The following is a 24,766-nucleotide window of genomic DNA, read 5'->3' on the forward strand; positions in this document are numbered from 1 at the left end:
TGAGTATCTGGACAAACTGACCGCTAGAATAACAAGAATCTGCAAAGCTGTCATTGCTGCACATGAAGGATTTTTTAATGAGAACACTTTGAAGTAGTTTAAGAAGTTCTGAATATTATGTTCAAATTGTAATAGTAATTTTTCACATTATTACCGTCCTGACTATACATTGGGATCAGTTGAATGCCACATTGGTGAATAAAAGTACCAATTTCTTTCCATGAGATCAAAATCTGTACATTATTCCAAACTTTTGGCCTCCAGTGTGTTTTTGTGTGTATGTGCATATATATATATATGATAACCTTAAATGGCTTTGATGACCACTTCTTAGTACATTTTTAGCTTCCTACTTTTTAAAAAGAGTAGCTTGACTGTAGTTTAACTACAGAATATTCCGATTTATTCTTTTTTTGTGTGCTAATTTTAGGGGAAAATGTGCCGAATCCTGTGTAAGAGATTTAAACATAGTAAAAAAAAGTGTATATGTGTGTGTATATATATATATATTGTGTATGTGTGTTATAGATCCGAGCGGGCGAGCCAGCTGCCATCATCTCCCGTGAACTCTCCGAACAGACCAAGGGCCATATGCACGCAGGTGACATCACCTACACAGTGCGGGCCATGGGTCATCTGATCGACCTGCTGGACGTCCAGCTCAGAAATCTCACCCCCGGTGGAAAAGACAGCGCCGCCCGAAGCCTCAACAAGGTACTGTTGACGTCAAAAAATATTATAAAATCAACTAAATTAAATATTTATCAATCCACAGCAGAAACTCTAAATAAATTCCTTTAATTTTTTAACCGTAGATTTAAGATTGAAATAAATCATGAAATGTTAGTCTCAAGTATTCAGACGTCAAATTGCCATAAAGTCTGGTACAGATTATAGCAGTTATTATAGCATGCAAATAAAGTTGCCAAGGAGCTAAGTAAGGGAGTCAATTCTTGTATGATGCTTTAGTAAAGATGAATGAATACTATTTGCCAAAAAGGTGAAAAATTAGCTTGCAGCTTATTCTGGCCATGAACTATGAAGGATGAAAGTGTTGCAAAACCCGAGAACATGTCGTTTTTAATTCGAAAAATTGAATGTCACTAAATATGTCTAAGCTTAGATGCCATAACCTTTGTAGATGCAGTGACCACCATTGTAAACTTTTAGCCTCATTCATGAAACACCAGCTGAACGAAATCATTTGTAAAATCGTCATTGCGTAAATTTTCAAATTGAATGAAGCAGTTTACATAAGAATGCTATTACGAACAATTTACAGTTATTCATTCTGTTTGTGTTGCATGAATGAGGCCAAAAGGCACACAATAATAAAACGTTTACATAAAACAATACTTAAAAACCAAATTGGAACTGGTAGATTTTAGAAAGTTCTTGCCATTTTTGTGAGCATTTGCATCAGCCGTTCTGTTGCCTTGCCGTCTAAAGCTAAGCACCAAACACTGCCCATGATTCGCAGATTAGACACTGCAGTAAACCAGTTTGACGTGCCTGCAGCGGACCTGATGACACCTGTGTCTAGTCACGTCCAGTTTAGACGTAATGTCAAGCCAATATTAGCTCTCAGAAAAGAGTAACTGATGGCGAAAGAGCGAGAAAACCTCTTTCTTGGAGACAGTTTGTAAAGCAGGAAGTAGGAGAGCAGTGGGTGTTTTTTTTTAATGATGTCTGTGTTTGTCAGGTTGAATGATCTCCCGCGTTCATCTTCGCACTCGGGAGTCAGATTAAAAAACGTATTTTGCTCGGGCAAAGAAAAACTTGCGCTATCCAGAGGCTCTCTTATTCTGCAGCATGAATAATCACTGTTGTTATTAAAGTTTCTGTGGAGTTAAAGATGTCCATTTGATGTTATATTCTCTAGACCTGCCTGCAATTTGACTTACTTATCATACACATATGGCTAGATCAGAGATGCCAGCATTATCAAATGAAGGTTTGAAACTGACAGTGTGTATTCAGTGCAATGTTCACTATGAAAGTTTTCTATAAAAAGTGTTGAATGTCCACTTTTTCGATGATGTAATCAGTAAAGTATTTTAGATAAGTAAAGAGTTCTTTGTAGTGGATTTCTTATTTTGAGTACCCAACACCAGTGGTTTAGTAGTGTCTGAAGAGGTGGGCATACTGTGAATTTATGATTGTAACGTATTCAATGGAAAGGAGGAGGCGAAAACCGGCTTTTAAATATAAATAATATTTTAATGAGAAACTTAAGACAACATAAACACACACATGACAGACAGCCTTTAAACCTCATAATTAGCCTAATACGGGACGGGGGTGTAGGATCCCGGCCCCGCCCTCCACCCTGCCACATTCCTCCCTCGTTCTCTCAGGCTGGGGACCCCCGGCCTGACGTACATCCCCCCCTCTTTCCCTGGGGGAAGGCGCGCCTTCTGCGCTGTCTGCCGGCAGGTCATCCCCATCTAACTGGACGAGGGAGGGGACAAGGGGAGTGAAATAGAAATAATTTAAATGGGGGGTACTTCCTGTAACAGTGTAGTACCCCCCAAACAACTGTAAAATGTAAAAGAGGGAAATGCAGAGCGACAGTGAGAGAGAGAGAGGAGAGAGAGATGAAAAAAAAACTCTTACTCGCCAGTTCTCCGATACGCCGCAGCTCGTTCCTCAGCCACTCCTCCACCCTCTATTGGACGACAGCCGCGCCTCTCCGGGCGGATCAGAGGCAGTCCTCCAGCCCCTGGCGGACAGAACACCCTGCCGCTTCTCGGGGAACAGAAGGGGTCTCCCCCGCCCCTGGCAGACCGGTCGCCGGCCATCGTCTTCTTTCAGGCGGCTGGGCTCCTCGTCCCCTGGCAGATGGCCGCGGCTGCTTCGTTGGGGTGGACGGTAGTGGCGAGAACTCTACTACGGTGTATCCCTCCTCCTTCCCGGGCTTCGGCACCAGTGTAACGTATTCAATGGAAAGGAGGAGGCGAGAACCGGCTTTTCAATATAAATAATATTTTAATGAGAAACATAAAAGATTACATAAACACACATATGACGGACATGTCCGCTAACGATCTCTCTCTCCTGCACGGCCCTCTGCAGTCAGCCTTTAAACCTCATAATTAGCCTAATATGGGACCGGGTGTGTAGGATCACGACCCGGCCCCACCCTCCACCCTGCCACAATGATTAAAAAATAAAATAAAATAAAACATGCTACATGCTACTGCTGTAGAGTACATTACTAATAACCAAGTTGTTCAATATGTACTGTTGTTTAAATGAATAGGTGTCATTAATGTTTCTTTCAGTAGGTTACTATGAAAATTGTTAAAACTTTGCAAGTACTCTAATTAGTAAACTAATATATACCTAATTATGGTTACTCCAGGGATGCTTGTCCATCAGCATTAGATGTTGGAAATGTTGCAGCCCTTACTGAAACTGAAAATATGATTGGTTATCAAATATCCAATCACAATGTTCTGATTGGTGGAGCAGCTTAGTCGGACTGTCTGTCTAGAGAGAGTCTCTGTACGCTTCAAAATGAAAGAAAAATATTCGCTCAACGGTGCTGAGGCATTGCGTTAGTAGATTGCAAAAGTTCTGGTCAAAAGCCTACTCATTGTTCCGGAGGCCATATCAAAGTCTTTCTAGCAACTCAGTCCACTGTCGGCCATTTTGGAATGCTCTCGGGAGGCTATTTCCAGTCAAGCCAGTGCAGCTCCTGTCTACTTGAATGGAGACAGACCAAATTCTCAAAGATGGTTGGTCAAGATTACTATTAAAGAACATATTTCAAACCAGCAATAACATCTGACAATACTGGTATTATAAATTGTGATTCTTTACCTCATATTGCACAAAAAAAAAAAACATTTTCCCAGCTTGTATAGCTATGCACATGCACGTTCTCGAATTGATTGACAGTGTGTATCTAAAAGGTGATTGGCCCTTTTAATTATAAGGTGGGACTTTCTTTCTACATCCATTTACCATTGGGTGCTGAGAGCTCCTTGGTTTAAAATGTGACTGGCTCTTTTAACTGTAAGGCAGGACTTCCTTTCTAATGTTAACATCAAGCTGTTTACTGTTGTTTGCTCAGGGCTCTTTGCTTGAGCGTTCCAATTTCTCCCATTCATTTAAATAGAAGTGGCCCATCTCTGCTAAATAATGTCTGGCCATACGTATCATCACTTATTTCAGATGGGCATACGAAAAATCCCAAGAAAGATAGGTGAGCATACGGCGCATGCCTGGATATGCCCTAGACTACAGCCGTGTCCAGAAGTATTGGCAGTGACATCAATTTTGTGTTTTGCAAAGTTTGCTGCTTCAGTATTTGTAGATAATTTTTTTCACATGTTTCTATGAAATACTGGAAAACAATGATAAGCATTTCATGAGTTTTAAAGGCTTTTATTGGCAAAAACATTCAATATATGCAAAGAGTTAATATTTACAGTGTTGACCCTTGTTCTTCATAACCTCTGCAATTCACTCTGGCATGCTGGATATCAGCTTCTGGGCCAAATCCTGACTGATGGCGATCCATTCTTGCCTTATTAGTGCTCATAGTTGATCACAATTTGTGGGCTTCTGTTTGTCCCCTCGCCTTTTGAGGGTAAGACCACAGGTTCTCTATGGGATTAAGATCCGGGGAGTTGCCTGGCCACAGATCCAAATCTTCCATGTAATGGTCTCTGAGCCACTTCATTATTACACTTACCTTGTGACATGGTGCTCCATCATGCTGGAAAATGCACGGATCACCACCAAATTTCTCCTGGATCGTTGGGAGAAGATGCTCTTGCAGGGCGTTTTGATACCATTCTTTATTCATGGAAGTTTTTTGGGCAGAATTGTGAGAGAGCCCACTCCCTGTGATGAAAAGCAACCCCACACATGGATTGTCTCGGGATGCTTCACTGTTGGCATGACACAGGACTCATGGTAGCATTCACCTTTTCTTCTCCGGACTATCGATTTTCCAGATGTCCCAAACAGTCGGAAGGGGGCTTCATCAGATAAAATTACTTTGCACCAGTCTTCTGCTGTCCAATCCTTGCACTTCCTGCAGAATTTCAGTCTGTCCTTGATGTTTTTCTTGGAGAGAAGTGGCTTATTTTCTGCCCTTCTTGACATCAGACCATTGTCCAAAAGTCTTCGCCTCACTGTGCATGCAGATGCTCTCACCCCAACCTGCTGCCAATATTGAGCAAGCTCTGCACTGGTGTTGACATGATTCTGTAGCTGACTCCTCAGGAGGAGACAGTCCTGGTGCCTGCTGGACACTCTGGGACATCCTGAAGACTTCTTCACTGCAGTTGAACCTCACTCCTTGAAGTTCTTGATGATCCGGTAAATGGCTCTTTCAGGTACAATATTCTTTGCAGCAATTTCCTTGCATGTGAGGCCATTTTGATGCAAAGCGATGATGGCTACACATCTTTCTTTAGCGGTAACCATTGCAAACAAGAACACAATGATTGGAAGCACTTCTTCCCTCCTTTTATAGCAATCAGTCTGCTCTAATATTCCAATCAGAATGATAGAGTGATTTCACCTGACTAGTACTCGTTCACACTTTCCCAGGTGATGTTGATATGCTAGGATGTTAGCTTGTCATTTTGTGGCAGGGGCAAAAAACAGTGAAATTTGGGTTTTTGTGATGGTAAATTCTTTTGGCCAATAAAGATTTTTGCAATTATTTAAAAGGCATCTGATCACTCTGCACAATAATCTAGAAACAATATGAATCAACACCACAACAACTGAAGCAGAAACTGTGCGAAACACAAACTTGATGTCACTGCCAATACTTTTGGCCAAGGCTGTACACTAGACTACAGGATGTGTGAGTCTTCCCATTTCTGCTTAGAAGTATTAAAGGGCCCATATTTTGCTCATTTAAAGGTTCATAATTTTATTTTGGGGGTCTACTAGATTAGGTTAACATAATTTAATGTTCAAAAAACACATTATTTTTATCATACTGTACATTGCTGAGCACCTTTTCACCATCTATCTGAAACGCTCTGTTTTTGCTCCTGTCTCTTTAAAGCCCCCCCTTTCAGAAAAGCCCAGTCTGCTCTGATTGGTCAGCTGGCCCAGTCTGTTGCGATTGGTCTACCTGTTATGATGTGGTGTGGAAACAGGGGAAGGCAGACAGGTGATTAGGATCCAGTTGCGGTTTTATTGCAAATAACTAAATAAATAAACACAAAGCAAAGTCCACGATGGGAAAACTTAACTAAAACACAAAAGAACACACAGCAGGGAAAACATCCACGAAGGGAAGGGAGACCTCGAACGAACACAGGTTCCCAAGGAACAAGAGCAGCGAACATACAACGATGACATTCACGTTCACATACAATCAACAAAAGACAGGGACTAAACCAAAAACCAGGATATATATACATGAACATAGAACTAAGGGGCCAATGAACAAACAGAACACCAAACAAGATAACGAGGGAAGAAACAGAGGCAAGTGGCAAGTTAACGAGGGACAGGTGAAAGCAATGACGGAAAACACGAACGCTAACAAAGAGACTATGGAGTTACATAAGGGACAAAAGTGAAAACTAAGGAATGCAAAAAGTGACGAAAATGGTAAACAAGAGGGAACAGTGAAACAAGACAGGGTAACCGTTACACTACCTCTTAGAGCATGTGTCGGAAATGTAACGCCCCTTAAGTAACGGAGTTTCAGCTTAAAGTAGCCCTTAGGCAGGCATTATACAAATGTGTTAAATAGTGAAATACCTAAGTCACAGAAGTAATGGCTGGACTGAAAACCAGGCATTTCAGGCAGTTTAGGAGCAGTGTTTTCAGTGGGAGAGAGTAACTCCCTTTAGCGTGGACTTTGTGCTTTGCAACTTTGCAGATCTTTTCCATGCACATACAGCTATATAAAGGAAAGGTATAATCACAAAAAGCATAATTGGGCATCTTTAAATTTTAATGGACTGTAAAAATATTTGGTTAATGGTCTCAGTTCAGCAGCCAAATTAATTTTACATGCTGAATAAACTTGCATTCTCAACACAAGAATGCAATTCTCAATCAGGTTTCTCCTGATGTATGTAGAATAACTCTACAGATATGCAATTAAAATTAATTAACCTGGGGATGTTTTTAAAATTGTTAGACTGTAATTTATGTGAGTGAGATGCCAACAGTTGAACATAATCACCTATTTCCACATGTCTTCTGCAAAATTCGCACTTCTTTTCCACCCACACTTCTGCAGACTTCACTTTCCACCAGCAGCCAGGCGAACGCTCACCAGCGAAAGTTTCCTAAACAGGACTGTGACAGTCACATGCTCTGAAATAGGCTATCACACTCTCCACAGCTGTCATACTAATTAAATGAACAGAGTTCAACGGTTATTGTCAACCGAACTCGCCTTTAAATTTCACAGCTGTAGATTTGAGCTGCTGCGAATGTAGAAGTGTTGCTCGAGAAACGACATCAATGCAGAGACCATTGACTGTACCTCATATAAAGTCAAAGATTATGTTCCAAACTCTAGTGAGCTGCCTCACTGCTCTTCTACTATGTCAGCAGCCTAACCGAAATGTAACCTCATAAGTGATTTACAACACACTCCATGGGTTGCAACTGCATTGTCTTACACATGACACCTCCATCACACCCTCTCAGGACACCATCCTCTCGACACACTCCACTGAACGGTAGCCAAATAAAACTGACTGATAGATTTCTTTGATAGCATGACAGTGGGTTTAGCAACTGACAGGGGGGATTGAGATGGTGAAAGGCAAGATCAAGTCACTCTAAGGATCATGAAAGCTAAAGAAGCGCTAACGTGAACCGCTAAAGAGTGACTGTAATGGGCTCAGTTGCAAGAGCATGCTGTAATCTGTGGTAGGTGCTTCTGAAAATGCCTGCTGTTAACTGCATTAGCATTCTGTTGTAGTGCAAAGGCCAAATCCAGATTGCATTTGCATGCCCTCAAAGATTACTTTGCCCTTTCTCAAGATCTTTACTAACAGGTTAATTACCTCAGTCAAACACATATATAGGTAGTATGAATCACCCTGGCACCAACTGAAATGAACTGGGCCTCACACAAAACACCAAAATTTGTGATGATTTTTGATCACACATCACTTAAGGTGTGTGTGTGTGTGATTATTAATATCAGACCCTCCATCCTCGGGGCACCAGCTAAGGAGTTTCACCTTAACAGTAAAAATATGTCAATTGGAAGGAGTTCATCTGTAGGATTCGTACAATTCGGCCTAAAATTTAGAGCTCTTCTGTATCATCAACACAAGGACCACACAGTGTGAATAAAATGTGTTTTATTTTCAAAAAGATAAACAAGAATAACTAACAAAAACAAAAAAATTCTACTAATATGCTAAAAGGAAACATAAATGAATAGGTAAATAATGAGCTAAGGATGGAAAGATGTAAGTAGTTGAATTGGATGTAGCAATGGCAAAGTATGACTATTATCTTATGGAAAGATACATTCCTGTTTCTTTGTTAATTAATAAGATGAAAACCTTATTTGTATTTACACAAATAGCTCAACATTTATTTGCTAGACATTTGATACGCAGGCTATGCAATCTAAAGAACATTAGAAACGCATAAACTGATAGTATACACTAATGCCAAGGTCTCTGGAAAGAGGTTTATTAGTGATATTTACATTCTCCTTGATTGATCGATGAGGTCGGTGACAGCGACGTCTTCCACTGGGGCTCAGGGCCATGTTACAGTGGGGAAGGAGCTGGATTCCATTTCAACAGCCTTGGACACGAAGGAGCTGAGGAATGCTGATCTCCTGGAAGCACCGAGGGGGAACTTGGCATTGCAATAGTCTCTTGTAGTGAGACTTGGTACTTGGTTGATCTTCTTCTGTCTCTTGGATGGATACTAAGAACTTTGGATGATCTGTTGTCCTCTCTCTTATGGAGTGAGACTTAGCATGTTGGATGGTTTGTATTCTGTTTGTATCACCTACCACTCAGGCCAGAGATTCAGAATGTTCATTATTATTCTGTTATTGCTCCTGAACTCAAACAGCCGAGAACACAGAATGAAGACGTGTTTTAGAAGTGTATCCTGTTAATGACCCACTGGACAAGGACTCTGATTATTATTCTGTTATTTCTCCCAAACTTGAACAGCCGGGTAAGCAGAACAAAGGTGTGGTCATCCAGAGGATAGTTCTATACCTTCCTGATGAGCAGGAGAATTCAGTTTGGTGCTTCTTGTTTCAGGGTTATGATTGGCTGCTGAGATTGGATGGGGCCTACACAGTGTGGCTCACCCTCCCTTCTCTGTGTGGAACATTTGCATATTTTAAAGTACATAGTTAGAACAATGTATTTAATGTCTCATCTATGCATTGTTCCTTTTCCAAGCCTCTTCAAAAATACTCTTGGCATTTTTCTGAAGATATAAAGAACAAACATGATATTGAAAGATTAAATATTATGCATGCATCAATTTATACCACCATAGTTCAGTTTGTGGATGTGGATGTGTTGCAGTTGGTGTCCAGGTTAGGATTACAATTTTGTGTGTAAAGATATGTCTTTGTGGTTTCTTTGTTTCAACTTTTGCCACATGGAAACTTAATGCTACTCTGAGAGGGCTTGAAGATATTTATGGTCAAACCATAGGATGGGCGTTTAAGAAGTTGCTAAGAAACCCCTCATGGACCACTGAGAAGTCTTTTCCATTGTGTTGAAAGGTCTATTGCCTTACTTTCTGAAGTATCTGGTAGTTGTCCAACAGTTTTTCGGATGGCTGTGCTTGGCATTTGTTTGTGCTGGTCCTGCCATGATCCAGTCAAAATGGAGACACTCTTCTTTGCCTTGACAGTTAGAGAGGGGCTCTGCCATAAACTGGCTCATGGAATGTTATCTGGTCTGATGGTTCAACACATATATATGAGATTTCTTAGATATATTCTAATGCATACTACAACTCACATCTGCATAGATAAAAAAGCGAATGCACAAGTGAACTTGATCGCACTAATCAGAATGCATACCTTGCGTTTCCATAAAAAAGCTCTACATGTAATGCAATATCCTAAACGTGAGTAATTCAAAGTTGTGAGGCGTGGTGCGACCGCGATGTGAAAGTGCAATCACGAGGCGATCATGTGTGTTCTGCTACTACTACCAGGTGCTTGAATAACATATAACGTGATTATGAGCAGCCGGTGGAATTTCTGGTCCCCCCCAGGGAGTTGGTGCCCTACGCAGACTGCGTAATATGCGTATAGGGAGCGGCAGTACTGATTACCGGCTAACAGAAACCCTGCTGCTGTCTCCAAGGTTCTGTCACAGTGTCGCTGTTTGAAAGTGCACTAGCCAATGCAGAAGTTGGAGACATTGCTGGAACCCTGCAGCTAATCTACAACCCATTTAATCCCACCGGTTACAAGTGTCTAAATTGTCTCAAATAAAGAGTGTGACTGGCGAAACGATTGTCATTTATGTCTAACACAGCTGCTCCAACAGTCTTATCAACCACAGGATACGTTTACTGTATTCAAATAAACAGAAGTATTCAAATACAAGCATATCTACTCACTCGTGTCTATGACAACAGCAAGAAAAACGTTCACATTTCAAACGCAATGTTTCATTCACATGAAACATATGTTGTTAATAATGAATAATTTTTATTTGTGAATCTGTATACATATTATAAGACAGGCCTGCACTGCAATTACATAAAAAAAAAATCATGGCCATAGCCTATCACTAGTCTTCACTTTCCCCCGGTGACAAGTGACATCACAGCGTGTCACTTTTACCTCAGACTCGCATCGGAGCTCGTCATCTATTTTACACACACAACTTGAGTTAATTTGATTTATTTCGTTTTATTTACACAATTGCCAAGGAAAATGGTGTCTGCGTTAAAAAGAAAACAATTTACGGATGAGGAGATCAGAGAAATACACTCACCTAAAGGATTATTAGGAACACCATACTAATACTGTGTTTGACCCCCTTTCACCTTCAGAACTGCCTTAATTCTACGTGGCATTGATTCAACAAGGTGCTGAAAGCATTCTTTAGAAATGTTGGCCCATATTGATAGGATAGCATCTTGCAGTTGATGGAGATTTGTGGGATGCACATCCAGGGCACGAAGCTCCCGTTCCACCACATCCCAAAGATGCTCTATTGGGTTGAGATCTGGTGACTGTGGGGGCCATTTTAGTACAGTGAACTCATGGTCATGTTCAAGAAACCATTTTAAATGATTTGAGCTTTGTGACATGGTGCATTATCCTGCTGGAAGTAGCCATTAGAGGATGAGTACATGGTGGCCATAAAGGGATGGACATGGTCAGAAACAATGCTCAGGTAGGCCGTGGCATTTAAACGATGCCCAATTGGCACTAAGGGGCCTAAAGTGTGCCAAGAAAACATCCCCCACACCATTACACCGCCACCACCAGCCTGCACAGTGGTAACAAGGCATGATGGATCCATGTTCTCATTCTGTTTACGCCAAATTCTGACTCTACCATCTGAATGTCTCAACAGAAATCGAGACTCATCAGACCAGGCAACATTTTTCCAGTCTTCAACTGTCCAATTTTGGTGAGCTCTTGCAAATTGTAGCCTCTTTTTCCTATTTGCAGTGGAGATGAGTGGTACCCGGTGGGGTCTTCTGCTGTTGTAGCCCATCCGCCTTAAGGTTGTGCGTGTTGTGGCTTCACAAATGCTTTGCTGCATACCTCGGTTGTAACGAGTGGTTATTTCAGGCAAAGTTGCTCTTCTATCAGCTTGAATCAGTCGGCCCATTCTCATCTGACCTCTAGCATCAACAAGGCATTTTCGTCCACAGGACTGCCGCATACTGGATGTTTTTCCCTTTTCACACCATTCTTTGTAAACCCTAGAAATGGTTGTGCGTGAAAATCCCAGTAACTGAGCAGATTGTGAAATACTCAGACCGGCCCATCTGGCACCAACAACCATGCCACGCTCAAAATTGCTTAAATCACCTTTCTTTCCCATTCTGACATTCAGTTTGGAGTTCAGGAGATTGTCTTGACCAGGACAACACCCCTAAATGCATTAAAACAACTGCCATGTGATTGGTTGATTAGATAATTGCATTAATGAGAAATTGAACAGGTGTTCCTAATAATCCTTTAGGTGAGTATATATACAGTGAGGAAAATAAGTATTTGAACACCCTGCTATTTTGCAAGTTCTCCCACTTAGAAATCATGGAGGGGTCTGAAATTGTCATCGTAGGTGCATGTCCACAAGAGACATAATCTAAAAAAAAAAAATCCAGAAATCACAATGTATGATTTTTTAACTATTTATTTGTATGATACAGCTGCAAATAAGTATTTGAACACCTGTCTATCAGCTAGAATTCTGATTTTTTAGATTAGGTCTCTCACAGTGGACATGCACCTACGATGACAATTTCAGACCCCTCCATGATTTCCAAGTGGGAGAACTTGCAAAATAGCAGGGTGTTCAAATACTTATTTTCCTCACTGTATATATATATTTCAATTTACTGATGAGGAGAGGGGAGATTTTTACAATGAGGGAAGTGACCCAGATGAGGAGATGCCCCCCCAACCTCCAAGCCCTTGACGCTGAGGAGGAAGATGCCTCAGCCACTGCTTCTACGCATGTGCACACACAACACCAAGGGAGGTGGAGGAGGTAAGCTCTTCCTGCTGGAGTGCTACCAGCAATTTTAACCCTCCTTGACCTTGGCCTGCTTTGATGACCGGACGTATGGCGTGCAAAACCCTCCAGAATTCCCCAGTGAAATCCGATGTTTTAAGATATTCCTTGCTGAGGAAATTGTTGAGGAAACAAACTGCTATGCCTCAGAGCAGCAAGAGAAAACACCATCTGATGTCAAAGGGAAGATTGAAAAGTGGGTTCCAACAAATGCTCACCAAATGTACACATTCCCTGTGACAGTGCTCCTAATGGGAATTGTGAAAAGAAAATCACTTCGATGTTATTGGAGTACAGACCCCATGCTCTTGACACCATCTTTTGCGTCTTTGTTTTCCCAGGACCGCTTCCTTCTGCTCCTCCGCTGCCTACACTTCTCCAACAATGCGATGGCAAACATCAATGACCCCCCTGCAAAAATCAGAAACATATTCACCGCTTTCACGTCATCCTATTGTCACATATTTGTGCCCTACAAGGATCTGTGTCGATGAGTCGCTGATAAAATTTAAGGGTATGTTGGCAATTTGCCAGTTCATGCCAACTAAAAGCCACAGATTTAGGGTCAATTTTGTCATGTAGTTCGGTGATGTGGTCACTGGTTTTGTGCAGGACATTATCATATACACCGTATCAACCACCGATATCCAGCACTATGTAGGCCTTGGAATCTCTGGGTACGTTGTCATGATATTTCTGGTCCCATACTTGAAAAAGTGCCACATCGTGTTCGTGTACAACTGGTACAGTAGTCCCACGCTGTTTTAGCAACTCCTGTCCCTGGACACAGGAACTGTACGAGCCAACAGGAAGGGAATGCCAACATTCACCTGCAAAATGACAAAGGCCAGGTTGAATGTAAAGAAAATGAAAAACAACTGGCAGTGAAATGGCATGATAAGAGGGGTGTTCACCTTCTTAACCCTGTCCACACATCCACCATGTCAGCCACTGGAAAGGTCGAACTCATCACCGGAGAAATAAAAGATGAAGCCTCTCTGTGTGCTGAAGATAACAAAAAGATGGGAGCAGTGGACAATGCTCACATGATGAAAGGTGTTCTTGATTGTTTCAGATTGTTCCAGAAAAACCACCAAATGGTACAAGAAAGTCTTCTTTCACCACCTTGACACTGTTGTACTGAACAGCCACATTGTCATCACGTCCCTGCAATTCAGGATGAACCTGATGAGAGGACTGCTAGAGAAGCGGGCCGCCCTGCCTTGGACACTCCACGGCATCTGACAGCTAGGCATTTCCCATCCGAAGTCCCTCAGACAGCTTATTGTTAGGATCAAGAGATGAAATTAAATAAAATCTAATTTTCAGGATAATGCTAATAATGAACTTATCTTATGTCTCTCACAAAGCAAAGATACATGCTAATTTGGCATCATGTGGCCATTTCTATATATTCCCTATATACTAACACTTTTGAGCATCTAATGGTGATGGAAGGAAACGGTGTGACAATACTGCATTACAAATCTCAAACATAGTAACTAGGCCAGTACAGAAACAAATACAAAAATGGCTTCAAATGTTTTCTATTGTCCTGCCAATTTTCACACTCTGTTTGTTGGAATATGAATATAGTTGAGCCAAACCCATCTGACACAAGACAGATCATAATCCAAGAGACCTGATTTCAGTCATAACTCAATTTTGTAAAATGTGTATTTACAGCATTTTGCCTTCGCATTAGAGTAGATTGCTGATGAATTGCATATCATTCTACTTTCAGTTGCAACCCATTCTTAATATTAGCATTAGAATATAGACTATACCTCACACAACAACGCTTGATCAGAGTGAAAACGATAAAACATTAGATCATGTATGCTCAATATGCCCACATTACACAAGCAGTGAACAGCACTAGCATTACGTAAACTACAACAAACTACAATAAATACAGATCATAAACATATTATACATGCGTTTATCGTGGTCTACACGTGTTTGTAAACAATTCTGGGACCTTCTCAATCGAAAACAGACTTCAAATGTTCTCATCAGTTGGTGGAAATGTTGCACGTGGGAGCAAAATTCAAAGCCCCTCAAATAAAATAAATTAATGTCAATATAAACCATTGGTTAAAACATATATTATAGTTTATACAAATTTTAAACCAATTAGGAAGGTTTAAAAGTGAAAAAAAAAAAAAACTACAGTCTGTCTTTCAGCTCAGAGCGAGACGAGTTTGCTGTGAACTATCATGTGACTGCCCAGTGTCACGTGACAAGCTTGATGTGTCACACTGGAGTTTAAATGCATTAAAAATGGATAAAAAAATGGAAGACTGAAAAATGCATTTATTTTGCAATACATGCACATTTTGTCCACTCAGTTTTATAAAGATTTTGTGATTAATCACGACTAACTGCAAAAAATATGCGATTAAACACGATTAAATATTTTAATAATTTGAAAGTGTATTTATTTTCAATAAATTTGCAAAGATTTCAAACAAACTTCTTTCACGTTGTCATTATGTGGTGTATTGTTTGTAGAGTTTTGATGAAAATAATGAATTTAATCAATTTTGGAATAAGACTGTAACATAAAAAATGTGGAAAAAGCGAAGCGCTGTGAATACTTTCCAGATGCACTGTGTATATATATATATATATATATATATATACAATTATAGGTTAACATTTTTATTGGAAGAATGTTGGAATGTTAGTTGAAGGATAGTTCACCTAAAAATGGAAAGACAAATGAAGGCATCTCAATGCTGTCACTGCAGGAAAAACTTTCTCCTGTGAATACTGTTGTCATGACAATTACTTATCTCTGATGAGCTATTCAAGCGATTGGACAGACTTGCGCCGTGTTAAGTAACTCAAGTGATATTTAGAGCGCACATGTACTGTGAATGAACATGCACGCAGACCGACTGACGCTCTCATAACATATGCTTAGATATTATTTGTTGTTTTTATTTATTTATTTGTATAACATCCTCTTGCAGTTGAATTCCCTCTCTAACGTGATTCGGGAATGTAGAGAACTAGCGTAAATCCTCATGAAACGGATACTTCACAATTCCAAAACCTTGCCAGTTACTGAATTGGCAGGTTGCTAGTAGGCTTTCCTAGTTCTGGTTTAGGAACTATTATGTTGGCCTTGTTTCATGTTAAGCAAAACTCACAATAAAAGCACATAACAATAGATTTGAAGAATCGGAAAAGAAGCGTTACTATTGGGAGATGTGGAGATGCTCAGGAAGGTGAACTCGATCTTCAACCTTTGCTGCAACATTGATCGTTTTGCCGTCAATCTGGGGGTCAAAGTGCCCCTTGATCATTTAGCTGTTAATCAGGGCAGAGGCATCAGAAGTGCCAGGGGTACTCAAGGAAAATCTAGGGGAGGTAGCCCCTCCTAGCCCACCCTTAGACACGGCTATGTTCCCATTCAGTTTTGGATTCATTCTGGGATAGAATTAATCCCAGAATGGGATGGAAATTTGGATTCAAGACTGGCATGGTCAACCAGCTTCACCAGCTAAGTTTCTTCCGTTCCATGATGCACCAGCCAGTCTGGACCAGAATGGAAACTCTTGGTGCTCTAATGTGCTGTTTTCCACTTAGCAGTTGATCCTTCTCAATAGTTTAAATAAGATATAATTAAAGATTGTTTAATGTATCTAATGTGTTTCTAAAAGTGTCAAATGTTATGCTTGATACTAAAGTGACTCATTTTATTTTGGTTTTCAGCTGCAGAAAAGGGAGCGATCATGTCGATATTTTGTCCAGGTATTTTTCTCTCTATATATATACCCCTCTCATCCTCATTTCTGCTGGGGTTTTCATAGAACTCTTTGTGTAAGCTTGTGCATTCTCCTCATTTGTGTGTTGATCGTGTTTTGTAAGGCCATGTTGTTGTCATTTGAGGCCATGACCAAAATGTAACGACCACTTTTGCAAATTACTCATAGTAGTCTAGACACAAGTAGATGCCTCCTCCAGTCTGAACTGGCAATAGTTACAGTCAAATGACACATTTAATAGAAGCTCAATACATTTCTTGAATTATTAAACTTTTTAGGTTTAAAAAAAGTAGGTTTTCAGAAATAGTCCATTGAGAAACTCATTTCAATCGAATCCTATTTTAAATATTTACTGGGACGTGTCTTCATTGTATATGGTGATTACATCAACGGTTGTTACCGTTGAAGAGGAAGAGCTGCTTTTGTTCATGGCCTCAGTATTACCCATAATTCTGTGATTTTTTTTGCTTGAGCTCTGCATGCACCCCCATGCTCCCCCTTTCCCGCATGCGTTGGATGTCACATAATATCTTCCGTGCAAAACAAAAGAAATGGCATAATAATTATTGTAAACAACATCTATCATGACCAGTCAAGGATCACATTTCTTGACTTATGAACATGTCTTTACGGAATATGCCCTGTCTGTGATGAGCGAGACTCGAGGTCAGTCAGTCGGATCAGAGCGTGGGCGCAGAATATTTTAATCTGGTCTCATCTTGCATGTTGGTTCAGGACTACTACTGAACACACTGATAACAAAATCCCTCATTTTGTCATGAATATGATTCAACCTTGTTCTGAATGCTTTACACATGGTTTGTCCTTAAGAGAGTATCACAAATCTGACTTATGGCTTATGGACTCTGTAAGCTGTATGCACGCTCAGCTCTGTTATAGCTCTTAGACAGACCAAAAATAAATACATAACCTAAAACTGTCTGAGCAGAAGAAAACTCAAATATGTGTAGATTAAAACAAATGAATGATCAGCATTTCAGCTGAATAGGCTGCATTATCTTGTGTCTTTGATTTATCTTGAACAAACAAAAGAAGAAACATAACAGTAGGAATACAAAGCCTCTAGATAACTTAATGGAAACACTTTACATGAATGTTCCCTTTGTTAAGGGTTTATTAAGGGGGTTATAAATGACTAATAACTCATTTATAAATGCATTGTAAATCATTCATTTGCAGTTATAAAAACATGCATAAAAGACTTTTGTGCAATATTTGCCAAATTTAAGACTTTTTAATTCACATAATAAATGCTCAATAACACCTATTCAACATTAGGATTGTTTAATGTTCATCAGGCTTTATTATATAATATAAGTTGTGAATGAATGCCTGAGAAGTGTTTTTGCAAAGGACTTTATGTAACCAGAACTAGGTAAGTGGGGACACGACAATGAGTTGCACCATTCTTTTGATATTAACGTGAAAAGTCTTAACATAATGACAATACTTTTGAAAAAGTATTTTTAACATACAATTAAAATGCTCACTATTTGGAATGTTTTGCATAAAAGTTGTCCTTTTTTCATTCATGTTGTTATACCTGCATATCAATTATTTATTATGTATTTGTAAATGAGTTATTAGTCATTAATGAACCACTTTATAAACCCTTAACAAAGTGAACCTTAATGTAAATAATGTGTTACCATATTAGCACATTAGCAACAGGTCTGTGGATTGTTCATGCTCTGCACTTACCAAAATTAAAAAGAGCATGAACAATGCTTGTGTTTATTATTCAAGATGATAAGCAAAGGATTCAGTGAGTAACTTTAGCAGTACACAGTAAATCAATGGATTTGCTGTCACTGCTCAGTAGTTGATGTGTGCGGTAGAGAAAATACAGTCAGATTCAATAAGAAGACTTGTATGTATCCGCTGAGAGCTGAACAGTGCCAAGATGCTTTATTATTTTTGTTTCGTGCACCAGTCCAGTGCTAGACTTATTAATAACTGTGATGGATCAATACCTGAGCTGATCCAACATTAAGAATAGATTTTATTTTTCGCCTTGTTCAGAAACAAAAGCCCTTAACTGAGTGTGCATTAGGGGTCCAGAGTGTGTGTTTCTGATGGGAAACAGGTTTGATATTTTAACTATTGATGCCCTTTGATGATCAATAAAAAACTGATGGGCATCAGGTGTTGTTTGTTTGGTGGGATCTTGGAAGGCTCTGGCCCCACTAGATGAATCCTGTTTAGATTTTATTACTGTTTACATTTTGACTTGCATTGGCAAATTATGTACCAGTAAAATTCATTTTGAATATACAATGATCAACCACAACATTAAAACCACCTGCCTAATATTGTTTAGGTCCCCCTCGTGCTGCCAAAACAGCACCAACCCGCATCTCAGAATAACAATCAGAAATAATATTATTCTTATCACAATTGTACAGAGTGGTTATCTGAGTTACTGTAGACTTTGTCAGTTCAAAGCAGTCTGACCATTCTCTGTTGACCTTTCTCATCAACAAGACGTTTCCATCCACAGAACTGCCCCTCACTGGATGTTTTTGGTTTTTGGCGCCATTCTGAGTAAATTCAAGAGACTGTTGTGTGTGAAAATCCCAGAAATACTCAAACCAGCCCATCTGACACCAACAATCATCCATGCAATTATCTAATCAGCCAATCGTGAAGCAGCAGTGCAGTGCTTAAAATCATGCAGATATGGGTCAGGAGCTTCAGTTAATGTTCACATCAACCATCAGAACGGGGAAAAATTTGATCTCAGTGATTTGGACCGTGGCATGATTGTTGGTGCCAGTGGCATGATTGAGGTTTTCTGTAACTGCTGGGTTCAAGTGTTTGTGTGTGTGCTCAGTTTCTTGCGCTAAATGCATGAGAGGAAGAGAAAGATAAAAATATGATTTATTTTTACATATTATAAGGAAAATGTGAGGAAAATGATCAATCACTGCCACAATTCTGGGGTGCTGTGGGTGGTTGCCATGGAGGTTCTATGTAGTTTCTAGGGTGTACTGGTATGGCAAGCCGAGTTGACTTGCAGGAAATGAATGATAGAAATCACAATTCAGTTGTCACTAGCTAATATGCAAATTATAGATATTATGAATGTAATTACTTGAGAAAATATAATTGTAGTTGCACTGGTAAAATGTTACAGTATACAGATAAAAAAAAACCCATTACTAGCAGGAATTGCCTTTTGACTAGTTTAAATTAATATTTTGATATCAAGAAAAGCCTTATATTTAATATCTGTTACTGTATTTTCATTAGAAAAATTTCACAATTATCTGTCCGATATCCATATATTGTTGGAATTTCAAATATACAGTACATATCAGCTATGTACTTCATACTAGTCATACAATAATGTTTTACATTTATAAATACATAGTTACTTATACAGATACATTGACAAGAAAAAATATGTGAACCCTTTGGAATTACCTGTATTTGAATGAATGTGTCTTAGAATATGGTTTGAACTTCATCTAAGTTACAATAATGAACAAACACAATTAATAACACATAAATGATTGTATTGTTCTTGTACATATTGAATACATCAAACATTCACAGTGTAAGTATGTGAACGCCTAGGCTAATGACATCAACATAAACTAATTAAAGTCTGGAGTTGTCAAACCCGGCATCCAATAAATGAAACAAGATTGGAGGTGTGGGTTAGAGAGACTTTGACTTATAAAAAGCACTCAAACATTTTGAGTTTGCTATTCACAAGAAGCATCTACTGATGTGGACCACGCCTCGCAAAAAAAGAGATATCAGAAGACCTATGATCAAGAGTTGTTAATTTACATACAACTGGAATGGGTTACACAGTTATCACGATATCTTAAATATAAGATATTCATCTGGCCACAGTTAGACGAACTGTCTATAAATGGAGTACTGTGGCAATTCTCCCTAGAAGTGGCCGTCCAGCCAAGATGACTCAAAGGGCACACCGCAGAATGCTTAAATAAAACCCTTGAGTGACAGTTCAAGACTGGAAGGAATAACTGGAACTGGTTAACATATCTGTTCATGAGTTTACTAATAAGAAAAAATGATTGATATCTTTAAATTTTTGAATATAAGTAAATGACTAATTATTGTGAAATACTATTAGTACATTTTTTATTATAGATATCAATAATTGGTTTTTACAACTTCCATTTTGGATATCAAGAATTGGTATTTCGGTGAGTAATGATGTATTTTTTGATATCAAGGATTAATGCATGTTCTATTGCAGATGTAATTCCTGATCTCAACAATTTGCCTCAACTGGTGCAAACTGAGTTGTTGAAATCTATTATTCATATCCTGCAGGTGTTTAAATGTCAAAAGGGCTTGTGTTAGGATCCCTACACTCATGTCTGGTTTTCTTTTTCTGTCAAGATCCTGTCACCTGTTTATCTGGTTTTATGTGTCTGTTTGTGTCTCGTCACCACTTGCTTTGTCTTGACCCCGCCCCCTTGTTTACCTCCCTCATGAGTTGTTTATTTTACAGCAGCATTGTGTTGCTTTCTGGGCCGTTTTTGTGCTGTACTTTTCCCCCTGCGTTTCTGTGTTCTGATACCACAACTACTGACATCGCTACTGTCTGCAATTGGGTATTATTTTTGCTAAGGTATTTTGTGCGTGTTTCAGTAGGTTGCTATTAGTGGTGTGCATCGAAGTGAGTATCTGTGTCTGTGCCTTTCCGAATAAGGTATTCTGCTTCGGGCACATCCCTGGGTTGCTATGTGGTTTCTAGGTTGTTGCTAGGTGGTCCCAAGTGTGTTCTGAGGCAATATGCCTGTTTTATCACTTAAAAGGAAAAAAGTTTGTTTTATTGCTTAGAAAAATCACAGTACACCTCTCCTCACCAAGTTGCCTGATTCGAGGTATCATTCATACACGTGACATTACCATTGCGATGCAGAGGTGTTTTGAAGGGTGGATATGACCTTTAGCCTCCACATTCCAGTCAAAAACCTCCTCAAAAGTGGGTGCTGCTGGTGTTTCAAGACCGGATTAGTCCTCCACAACCCAATGCAAACTCACATCTATCAGAATGTTTGGTAGTTTTTTGGTAGGTCTCTTCATCTCTGCTCTTGTGAGATTTTGCTTTCAAATATTGCTTTTTGATGCAAATAAACCGAAGCTTAATCATGTGCAATGCAACTTCTAATAAATGCTGGAAAGTTCCAGTTTGCCAGAATGCCATTTGCATGGAAAAACTGAAGAGAGAGAAGATAAAAAACATGCTGAGGTTTTAGAAACCGACAGCTCTCACTTTACATCTTAACAGTGAACTTTCAAGTGAAAAAAAAACTTTATTTGTTATCAGCAGTCAGGGTTGGGAGGGTTACTTTTGAAATGTATTCCACTACAGATTACAGAATGTATTCTGTTATAACATATCCCATTAGATTACTCAAGGTAAGTAACGTATTCTAAATACTTTGGATTACTTCTTCAGCACTGGTGGATTTTTTTCACTTGTTTTGACTATAAAAACTCTGTCAGTACAGTGAGACAAAATACACGTTAAAAATACATGCTCCGAAAAGATTTTTAGATTTGTTACAGAAAAACCATACAAAAATTATTAGCAAGAATATGATTTGTGCCCTAATATCAAAGATCTTACTAGAAAAGAAGAAATTATGATCCAATGTGAATTTTCTTGATAAGAAACATGATTGTGTCTGGTAACATGTGCATGTAAAATGGCTAGAAATAGCATTTTAGCTTAGCGTAAAGCTGACAATTTAGTTTTATTTCTATTTCTTCAGCACCAAACTTACTTCAGACATACTTCTCTGTCTGCTCATATGAATGTCACACATCATAAGAAAGTGTTTCACACTTGATGGGCCAAAGTCAATTCCCTTCACTGACACTTGACTAATGCTTGTAACCACAGTGAGAGATATTAAGAGTAAATGTCAAGACTTTGTATCATATAACTTTCACTGTTTTCATCCTAATGGACCATTTTAACATTTCCTAGTTTGGAATATGGAAGTAAACTATTGCAGGGTAAACTTCTTTAGTGGTTAACAGGAGACCACAGGCCTATTTGTTCCAACAGCTAAAGCCGTAGTACTCGGCAGGTTTTTTTTTTCTTTTCTGTTTGAAAGACCTCAACAGGCGTATACACTGGCGGCCAAACATTTGGACAGATTTTGCTGTTTCGGAAGGAATTTGGTACATTAATTCACAAAAGTGGCATTCAACTGATCACAAAGTGTAGTCAGGACATTACTGATGTAAAAAACAACACCGTCAGTCATTTTTTGATCAAATCTAGACAGCAGCACCACTCCAAGTAATCATTCTAAATTGCTCATTTGATACTAGAAAATCACTTGCCATTATATCAAACACAGTTGAAAGTTATTTGGTTCATTAAATGAGGCTTAACATTGTCTTTGTGTTTGTTTTTGAGTTGCCACAGTGTGCAATAGACTGACATGTCTTACGATAAATATTATATAAGAAATGGCAAAAAAGTAACAGCTTTCTCTAGAAACTCATCCGTTAATCATTGTTTTGAGGAATGAATGTTATACAATGCTTGAATTTGCCAAAAAACTGAAGATTTCATACAAAGTTGTACACTTAAGTCTTCAAAGACAAAGGACAACTGACTCTAACAAGGACAGAAAGAGATCTGGAAGACCAGATGTACAACTAAACAAGAGGATAAGTACATCAGAGTCTCTAGTTTGAGAAATAGACACCTCACATGTCCTCCGCTGACAGCTTCATTGAATTCTACCCGCTCAACACCAGTTTCATGTACAACAGTAAAGAGAAGACTCAGGAGGCCTTATGGGAATATTTGCAAAGAAAAAGCCACTTTTGAAACAGAAAAACAAAAAGAAAAGTTTAGAGTGGACAAAGAAACACAGACATTGGACAATATATTTCCATAAGAGCAAATTTGGACATTATTACAAACTTTTGGCTGCCAGTGTATGCTCGTCACAAACAGTAATTACAGGGAAAAAGGAGTTGGAACACCTTCTCCCAAATTCTTGGGTATTAGTGATTTACGTTACTAACATAAAAAATAATACCTCTAAAAGGAGGGCAGTGGTGGCTCAGTGGTTGAGGCTCAGGGTTACTGACCAGAAGGACAGGGGTTCAAGCCCCAGCACCACCAAGATGCCACTGTTGGGCCCTTGAGCAAGGCCCTTAACCCTATCTGCTCCAGGGGCGCCGTATCATGGCTGACCCTGCACTCTGACCCCAGCTTAGCTGGGATATGTGAAAACTAATAAATTTCACTGTATATATGCAAAAAAAACTGTGTGTATAATGTGTGACCAAAAGAAAGTATTCTTCTTCTTCAATGACATGACAGACAACAGTTTGTTGAATGCGATGCCGTTTATGCAGCACAAATCAATAGAACTGTATTTAGTACTCTTAAACAGGATTGACAACACTCTGTGTGTTGCTGAACTGAAAACATGAGAGGAAAGTTTATCTGCTCATTTGTATTCTATCATTGTATATCAGTTTTTTTTAAATGGACTTTCTATTCAAATAAGCTAATTTGTGTCATGTGTGTGGCCACGTTCTTGATTTTAGTTGTCTTTTAGTGTCCTGTTAATACATTTACCTCCCAAAATCCTTTAAACGGCTCATCTGCATTTTAAAATATCTCTCTTTCTCATTTGTATACATCGCTCGTAATTGAGACGTTAAACTTAATATTAAACCGTCAATCTGCGTCAAAGTTTTCCTATATGAATATTTATGTTGTGTTGTTCATAATGTGATTCGTGATGATTCATAAACTGGAATGCATTAGAGAGTGTTTGGCGTGTTAAATTTTTGGACCAGAGATGTATACTGGGAGCTCAGACTGACCTGGGATCAGTTTGTAATCTGCTTGTGTTCTCCACTGGGGTTTGAGAATGATCTGGGGTCAGGCACTAAGCTTCTTGCATTGGCTGCGGCGCTGGAAGGAACGGATCCTGCGTAAGTCAGGATATAGACTGGATCCAACCAGTTCAGCTTGACCCAATATCACCGCCTGATCCGGTTCAGCTCTGCAGTGGATTACAGAGCTTAGCGTTGCTCCATGAGACAGAATATTTGAGTTTAGACCCAAAAAAGCAAGAGTAGATTAGAGTGGTGGTAAATCAGATCTGTGTATGGCTTTAATCCCAGCATGTTACTTAAACAATCTCTTGCTTATTTACACTGCCTTAACCAGTTGCCCTGGGAAGTATCTCCTAAGCAATTTCAAAGTTTTTGGGAGGAACAAACTAA

The 24,766-nt window shown here is 39.3% G+C and overlaps 1 protein-coding gene across 12 annotated transcripts in view; it reads left to right on the top strand.

Annotated features, from left to right (window-relative positions):
* LOC127656331 (adhesion G protein-coupled receptor L3-like) overlaps positions 1–24,766 on the top strand; it is a 338,006-nt gene that overhangs the window by 241,987 nt on the left and 71,253 nt on the right. For all 12 annotated transcript variants that reach the window (XM_052144613.1, XM_052144656.1, XM_052144639.1 and 9 more), the window contains 2 exons: positions 529–714; positions 16,434–16,472. In XM_052144613.1, the coding sequence (XP_052000573.1) occupies positions 529–714; positions 16,434–16,472 (225 nt within the window). The remainder of the gene's footprint in view (positions 1–528; positions 715–16,433; positions 16,473–24,766) is intronic.

Source organism: Xyrauchen texanus, chromosome 2 (genome assembly GCF_025860055.1).
Source record: "Xyrauchen texanus isolate HMW12.3.18 chromosome 2, RBS_HiC_50CHRs, whole genome shotgun sequence".
In the NCBI taxonomy this organism is placed as follows: Eukaryota; Metazoa; Chordata; class Actinopteri; order Cypriniformes; family Catostomidae; genus Xyrauchen; species Xyrauchen texanus.